The sequence below is a fragment of the Neophocaena asiaeorientalis genome, unplaced genomic scaffold (assembly GCF_003031525.2).
Source record: "Neophocaena asiaeorientalis asiaeorientalis breed wild unplaced genomic scaffold, Neophocaena_asiaeorientalis_V1.1 scaffold82, whole genome shotgun sequence".
Classification (NCBI taxonomy): Eukaryota; Metazoa; Chordata; class Mammalia; order Artiodactyla; family Phocoenidae; genus Neophocaena; species Neophocaena asiaeorientalis.
The window spans coordinates 9,375,765-9,384,468 of NW_020173068.1; the positions used below are offsets into that span (position 1 = coordinate 9,375,765).

Below are 8,704 nucleotides of genomic sequence, written 5' to 3' on the forward strand. Positions count from 1 at the left end.
GAACTCCCCCAATCTTTTTTTTTTTTTTTTGGCCATGCTGCGCGGCTTGCAGGATCTTAGTTCCCAGACCAGGGATTGAACCTGGGCCTACTGCAGTGGAAGCCCGGAGTCCTAACCACTGGACCGATGGGGAATTCCCTCCCCAGCTCTTAATCACAGGTTGTGCGCACTGCGGCAAGTGGGAAAGGCTTTGCACCTCCCAGCCGTGGGCCCTCAGGCAACTCAGCTTCTCTGGGCCTCACTTTTCCCCATGTGTCCACAGGTGGGGACAGCAGGACCCACCTAACAGGGCTGTGGTGAGCCATTTAGCCCGGTACCTGGCTCATAATAAATGCCTACTAAACACGAGCTAGTCTATTGTGATTGGAGGGTTCTTTTGGTAAAAAGGGGGGTGGTATTCGGTATCGATTAATTACACAGGCTTTGCCTTTTAGGTTCAATTTCCAGAAAATACAGAGGACTGAGGAAGATGTAAACACAGAACCAGGAAGCAATCAACAAAATTCATACTCTGGGAAACTATAGGTAAAGTATTCGGTTTCTTTAACCAATAAATTACAAAAAAAAAAAAAAAGAAAGAAAAGACAAGAAAAAAAAAGTTGAAGGGATAACCTATAGACTAAGAGAAACCTAAAACACATTACAACCCACTGTGCTGTGTGACACTTATTTGGATTTTGATTTTAAAAACTATTTATTACATGCATGAGACAATTAGAAATTTGAATACTGATGTATAATGGTGATATTAAGGAAATTTTGTTTATGTCTAAAAAGGAGTCCTTATTCTTTGGAGAGATATATTGAAATATTTACGGATGAAATGATGTGATGCCTGGGATTTGTTTCCAAATAATGCGTTGTAGGGTGTGAGGGCAGGAGGCAACAGTAGCCATAAGTTGGTGGTAGTTGGGACCAGGTGACGAGAACATAGGCATTTATTCTACTGTTCTCTCTACTTTTATGTATGTTCAATATTCTCCATAATAAAAAATTTTTTTCAATGACAGAGGTTTTGGAGTCTTCTGGACCTGAGTTTCAGTTCTGCTGTGCCGCTGTGTGATCCTGGGGAAGGTGTCTCTCCCTCTCTGTGCCTCCTTTTCTGAAGCATCAAAGGGCCTCTGTGAGGTCTAGCAGAGGACAGCCTTTCCCCAGGGCTGAACCCAGGGCAAAAGTTTGATATGTGAAAGTTCTCTTTTCCCATATTTTCGGAGGGAGCTGAAGACCAGGGGAGGGATTGGGGTGATGGGAGAGTGAGGGTCAAATCTCAAAAACCTTGGCGAGTTCAACTTGACCTAATCAAGGTCAAGATTAGGGGGACCGTAGGGTGAGAGGAGTGGGCAAGGGAGATGCTCAGAATTATGGGGCCCTTAAGAGTATGTGGTCCCACTGAGGCCCAGGGGCAGGGAGTTGCCAAAGTCACCCAGCAAGTGGGTCCTTCCACAGGGACATACATGCAGCTCTCCTCCCTTCCGCCATGGAATATCCCCCAAATGAGGCGCAAATTGCCCAGTAACTGCCGAGGGCTTTGACACCGATTATCTCCACTTAAACCTCACAACTACCCACCTACACAGCTACTACCACTACCTTCACTTTGTAGACAGAGACATTACACGGCCCCAGGTCTCACGGCAAGCACAAGCTGAAGCTTTGGGGTTTGAATCCAGGGCTATAGATTCGGGAGCCCGCACTGGTAACAACCTCACTCACAGCTCAGGATTTGTTGTCCATCCCCCTGACCCCCTCCACCCCTCCCATCCCTCGCCCACATCCTGTGTTGTTTCAAGCCTAGGAGGAGACCCGGGGGAAGTTGAGGCCCCTGCAATCACAGCAAGAGAGACCTCCGCTAGCCACAGGGAAGAACTTCCTGCTGGCCTGCTGGGGTGAAGAAACACTGTTTTGGGAAACTTCAACTCCAGAGAGCTTAAGCAAGAAAGAGGCCACTGTTGCCCCCTAGGAGACCTTACGGAGATGGTCAGTCCCTGGCCTGAGGCAGATGCAGTGCTTTCCCACTCTATTGTCTGAAGAAAGATTTCCAGAAATCATGCTCAGCTCTAGAGGTGCAGAAACACTGGGGTCTAGGATCTTAGGATTTCTGCACTGAGAAAGGACCCGAGGTCTTCCAGGCCACCGGGACCCCTGTAGGAAGTGGCCACTCTGGCAATGGGGCAGGGGGCTCATCATAATTGGCATCTCCAGAGTCCCCCAGGTCTACTGAACCCCACTCTTGGGGACAGGGTGGGAAACTGCATGGGGCACAAGTGGCCGCCTACGTGACGCCTCACAGCCAGCCCTGAGCTGGCTTTCGATCACATGTGTTGGGGAGCCGGGTCCCAGAGAGGGACAAAGGTGGCCCGAGATCACACAGCAGGTCGGGCACGTCGGTGGTTCCTCCTGCTTGTTCCAGCTCCACGCGCCCCGGGTCCCTCTCCATGTTCGCTCTGCCCACCCTCCTTCCTGGGGGCTGCGGTGGTGCAGAGGCCACCTCCAAATGGACTTGACCCAAGAGTCAGCCAGGATGCTGAGTCCAGCAGCATTAGTACAGGCGCATCTCCCATCGTAGAAATCCCTCCTCTGAAATGGTAGCCCTGCCCGTGTGTGTTTGTGTGTGTGTGTGTGTGTGTGTGTGTGTGTGTAGGAAATGAATTGAGCCCCTTCTCCAGTCCTTTCACAGATGTACCGAGGACTGGCATTACTGTCCATGTTTTACAGGAGGGGAAACTGAGACTCAACCAATGGCCAAGAACCAGGGTTGCAGAACTTGAGGGCAGGGAGGGACCTAGGAAAGCAAGTCTGCTCTCAGGCCTTTCCCCCATAGGATGCTGGGAGCTCCTCTCTGGCCCCCGAGGCCAAGGAGACAGCCAGGCTTGGGTTACACACCACCACGGACTAACCAAAACTAAGTACTTGAGTCTAGGCCAGCACCCTCTGTACAGCTTCACGCCTGGCATGCAGCAGGGAGCCAGCTCCCACTAACTGACGGAGGACAAGTGACAATGGTCAGCTAACACAGTACTTTACCGCTCGTAACATGCCTTCGTGTTCCACTGCCTCATCTGATCCAGGAAGGCAGAGGTTAATGACTATGCCCTGGGGATGGGGAAGCTGAGGCCCCAAGCAGAGCCAGGACTGGGAGCCCGGCACCTCTCACCCAGCCCAGCCCACCTGGTGCGCTCCAAATCAGGGACTTAGGGATTGAGCCCAGCCCGGTCCTGACCCCCACTGCACTGGTGGGACCACAGAGACCAGGTAAGGATGGCTGGACCCGGGGCCCCTGAGCGGTCGCAGCGGCGCTGACCCTGATACTGCACTGACCCTGATACTCACCCTCGGCCATGGTCGGGTGGTGGCTGTGCTCTTCAGACCCGTGGCAGGACTCTCCAAGTGCAGACCACTAGCGACGGGCAATGCAGAGGCTGAGACCGACGGTGAACTTATAGCCCGCTTAGGGGCGGGCTAGGGGCGGGGCCTCGCGGGAAGGCGGGGACCTGGCGGGGAGGCGGTGTCCTGTCTGGGTCCACGCTCCTCTCCACCAGCCGGCTGGGGCGCACCCGGGGGTCAGGAGACGAGGGAGGAAGTGAAGGTTGGGCAAGGGCGCCCCCTGGGGAAACAGAGCAGGGCTGGGACGGCAGCCACGAGGACACACAGACCAGGACACCCAGACACACCTGTATACATAAAGTCAGATCTTGGGTAACTGAGACCCCTGGATACAGAAACACACACACAGATACAGACACACAGTTGCACCAGGACACACAGGCATACTTGGATACACAGACATGGACCCGCAGTCAGGTCAGACCCGGGATCAAGAAGACACATACACCGTCAGATAAAGATACATATGGAGCAGACAGACACACAATCAGGGACATAGGATTGTGGACGCACAGAGACACAGACACACTGTGACAGATATGACAAATAAACCTGGACACACAGACACGGTGACGTAGACAGAAAATCAGATTAAAATCAGAGACATGCCTGTACATAGCCACAGCCAGACACACACGGACAGGTACCAACCAAGAACTATACACAAATAAGCAGGTGTCCAGATGCACCCAGCTCATAGACACACAGACCACACACCACCAGAGGTGGACACAAAATCAGATTGGGGCACTTACAGACACACAAAGGTGTAGATACTGGGAGACGGACACACAGACAGACATGGCCTCATGTACAAACATGCAGACACACCCACAAAGACAGACACAACACACCTGTCTCTGTCGCAAAATCCAGAGACATCCCTCTATCTCATCCATCCCTCTATCCATCTAATCGTCCATCCATCTAATCATTCAATCATCCATCTGCTCACCCATCCATCCATCCAGCCAGCCAGCCATCCAGCCACTTACCCCTCCCCCACTCCCTCCCTCTACTGATGATGTTCCTTCAGGTCCAGCCTGTGCCAGAAGGAAACAAAGCCAACGTCCCAGGGACTCAACCTCTGACCTCTCACTCCTAGCACCCTAGGGGATGGGGGGATCACCCATTCTTCTCCCTCTGATCCCCCAGCCTCCTATGGTTCTTAGCCACCACAAGTCCTGAACAGGGAGGGTCCTTGGAAAGGCAGGGGCCTGTGAGCCTCCTCCAGCCCTTTTTCCAGAGTAAGTTCCATATTTATTGATGGATTAGGCTACAAAATTGGCCCCAGTTTCCACTCCTGTGTGACACAGCGCAGGGAACAAACCTGTGTTGTTTTAGTAGATGTGTGTCCCTGAGTCAAATGGACCCTGCCTGAGGTCTTAGTGAACAAACTTACAACAGTTTGGGGCCCTGCTGACCCATAAAATAGCCCAATGGGTGAACCTTGTCGTTGCCCCATCTTATAGATTGTTGTAGAAACTGTTCCCTACAGCTAGCGAGAGCTGACAGGAAGGAGTGGGGTGCATGAACGTCAGTCAAGAAGCCAGGGTTTGAGATCACACTATGTAGCCATGGGCAGGTATTTTGGCTCTCCAGGCCTCAGTCTCCCCCTCTGCAAAATGAGGAAAAGAATTCCTCCCTCACAGGCCTGGAGTAAGACTCAACCATAATGACTGAGTTTGGGTACCTAGTACATAGTGATCACTCAATAACTGGGGCCTCTGAGTTTTGGAGCAAAAATGCCATGTGTCCCAGAATGTGGCTCTGAGAGTAGGGACCTCAAAGAGAAACAGGAGGCCCGGAGACAGTCAGGCTCTGCAGAAGGAAGGTTGCAGGCTTAGCGTTTCTACAAGAATCAGACCTGCCCCACATGAAAGGATGGGTTTTGCCTTTGTCCATTCTTTTCCATTTGGAAATGACATTTCTTCTCCACTTGGCACTAATCTCCCTTATCACCCCCACTTGGGAGCTCCCTGGAGGGCAGGAATACACTGGAAGCTTTTTACCCATCAGGTTGTTCCTGGTGCCCTGCATGGGGCTTGGTACAGAGCCCCAGACCCATCCCTGACCACGCCAGCTGCCGCCTCTTCTTTCCTCTCCCTGTTTCTGTAGAACTATGACCACCTAAGTGATTCAGGCTCTTAAGCAATCCCAGGGCTGTCCAAGTCAGAACTGGCTTCCTAGAAGTGACAGATAAAGACCAGACCACAGGCTGAGCCCAAAGACCTGGATTCCAGGCCTGGTGACCAGGGGGCCCTTGCCTCACTCTGAGCCACAGTTTTCCCATCTGCTCAGAAGGGTTGGGAAACCCTGCCTTGTCTTACCTCACTGTGCAAGTAAAAATTCAAAACCATTTTACTGAGGGGGAAACTGAGGCCCAGGGAGGGTGGTTGTGAGCTCAAGGTCCCCAGATAGTGCAGGAGGTGATCCTTCATCATCCCTTTCAGGGGAAGTGCAGGGCAGGGCACAGCTGAGGTCATTCCTGACTGTGTCATCCTGGGTAAATTACTAGACCTGACCAAACCTCAATCTCCCTATCTATAAAGCAGGTACAATAAGAATCACCACTTCTGGGATTTAGAGATAATGTCTGTGCAGTGGGGGACACATAGTAAGTGCTCAGTAAATGACACCTAAAACTTTTTTATGATGATGTCATCAAGAGTCAAGGCTCACCTTCCCCCACAAAAGGGAGATTCTGACGTGCGTAGGTGAAGCAGTTTGCAAACAAGGTAGAATATTTGTACATTCTTTAATATTTGGGGGTTTCTTAGAAGAATTCCCTGCCTTGGAAGTAAGTCTGGGACCCAGGGTCACTGACTGATGCCTGAACTCCCCCATTCGAGGGATCAGTCCTTCATTCCATAAGGATTTCCAGGCCTTGAGGTGGAGACAAAGGTGAATTTTTAGAACTTTGGAATAACCCATTACCAGTCAGATATTCTGTTTAAATCTCACAATATGATTTTAGTCATTTATTTATTTATTTATTATTTTTTGTGGTACGCGGGCCTCTCACTGTTGTGGCCTCTCCCGTTGCAGAGCACAGGCTCCGGACGCGCAGGCTCAGCGGCCATGGCTCACGGGCCCAGCCGCTCCGTGGCATGTGGGATCTTCCCGGACCGGGGCACGAACCCGTGTCCCCTGCATCAGCAGGCGGACTCTCAACCACTGCGCCACCAGGGAAGCCCTAGTCATTTATTAAATGGGGAAACTGGGGCTCAGAGAGGTGAAGTGACTTGCCCGAAGTCACACAGTCAGTAAGTCAGGGCATGGAACTTGGGCTTGTTTCAAAAGCCTGGGCTGGCTCTTCCAGGGTTCAGAGGTCAGTCCTATCCCACACCCCCCAACCCCATTCCTGCCCACCCAGGGATGGGGTCTCAGGGGCCTGGGTCCTGTCTAATCTTACAGCTCTTGGCAAGTGAGGCCTCCAAGAGCAGTGGTCCATGCTTGTGACCCATGGGTGTCTGGTGTACTGTAGATGTTCAATAAATGTCTATGGCATGAGAGAGGGAGGGATGAGTCAGAGTAAAAGGAAGAATGGAAAGAAGGAAGGAAGGGAAGAAAAGGAAAAGGATTAAGGTTCAGAGAGGTTGGGAAAACTGCCTGAGGTTACAGCGCAGCTGGGCTCCCAAGCCCTGGCTGGGCTCAGCTATTCCCTAAGGACAAGGGACCCCCAGACCAGAGATGGCCCTGGATGGCTGAACTGGGAGGGGAGGGAGGGCTGGGCGGTAGTGGGTGCGACTGTAATAAGGACATGGTCTCAGCTTTTCTACCAGCTGGTGACTAATAGCAAATGAGCAGCGTCTAGCAGAATCCCCTGAGGTGGGAGGAGCTGAAGTAGGGGTGTTAGGACAGGAGACTTAGGGAAAATGTCAAGGGGCAGGCATGACCTTTTAGGCCCTTTGAGGGTGGCCTCTCCGAGGCAGGACCTGGGTGTACCAGGCTGTGGGGAGCAGAGAGCAGGGCACCTGACTGGGGAGGGCCCTCCCAATGTGTCCATTTTGCAGATGGAAAAACTGACCTGGCCATGGTGTCCTCAGCTCCACCCTTACAATGTGCCCCCGTCCCAACTCCCTGCCCCCAGCATAGGGTCTCAGCCCCAACTCTGCCACTTAAGCTCTAGGGACCATGAGTACTAGAGTTCATTTCTCATTTCTCTGAAACTTCAGTTTCTGTTTCTGTAAAAGCAGGAATCACAACCCAGTCCTCCTGGGGCTGATGTGAGAAAGAGAGGAGGTATGGCCAAAGAGAGTCTTCTGAGAAGTGATCTGAGCTTGTTCCTCTCCTTCTGAAACCCCTGGGGGAAGGTATGAGCTCTTCAGCCTGGCATTCAAGGCCCTGCAGCTCTGGCCCAGCTTACCCTCCAATCGCATCTCCCACATTTGTATCCTCCAGCCTCACCAGACACACTACCGGCCCCCAAATGCACCCTGCAATTATCTACCTCCAAGCGTTTGCTCAAGGTGTGCCGTCAGAGATCCCCTTCCCTCTTTACCTATCAAAATTTCACCCAGGCGTCACGCCCCTCCAACGTCCACCTCCTCCTAGAGCAGGATTTCCCTTCCCTCATGCCCAGTACCTGCAGGACACAGTCACAGTCTGCGTTGTATAAGGACCAATGTGTGCGTGCGTGTGTGTGTGTGTGTGTGTCTGTCTGTCTTTCTGTCTCCCACTGCCCGCCTGGCTCTTAGTGGCTGCTCAATAAATGTCTGTTGAATGAATAAGTGACCTGCGGCAGAGAGAGAGAAACGGAGAGAGACAGAGAGAGAGAGACTTATTCAAGCTTGGGCCAGACTCAGGGGGTTACCCCCAGAGCCTTGGTTGGCAGGATTTGTGGTACCTGGGGCAGGACCAGGAGCCAGGGCATGGTGCTGGGGCATCTTTCAATTCTTGTTGCCTCCACCAGAGATGAGAGGTCTGGGCCCAACTTACTCTCCAGTCATATCTCCTACAATCCCAGGAGTATGCAGACTCACTGCTGAGCCTCAGAGAGGGCAAATAGCTTTCCCCAGATCACACAGCAAGTTAGAGCAGAGTCAGGGTGGGGCCTCCAAACACAATAGAAAAACAAGTCCTGGCCTGTACCTCTACTCTCAATTTTGAAAAGGTAGAAAGGTGCTTTTATTTAACTTGGCAACAGGGCATTGCGTTGTAACCGGGAATGGGGTGAAACATGAGACTTGTACAATGGAACCAGGGTGAGTTGGTGTGGCAGGGGTTGCCATGGGGTCCGAGAGCACTAGGCAGCAACCCTGCTCTCCCTCTCACTGGCTGTGTGGCCTCAAGTATTTTTTTTTTTTTTTTTTTTTGG

General features: G+C 52.1%; 1 protein-coding gene across 1 annotated transcript in view; it reads right to left on the minus strand.

Annotated features, from left to right (window-relative positions):
* TGM2 (transglutaminase 2) overlaps positions 1-3,437 on the minus strand; it is a 33,964-nt gene extending 30,527 nt beyond the window's left edge. The window contains exon 1 of the mRNA XM_024743025.1: positions 3,331-3,437. Within this exon, the coding sequence (XP_024598793.1) occupies positions 3,331-3,340 (10 nt within the window). The 5' untranslated portion in view covers positions 3,341-3,437. The remainder of the gene's footprint in view (positions 1-3,330) is intronic.
* Positions 3,438-8,704: the final 5,267 nt, after the last annotated feature.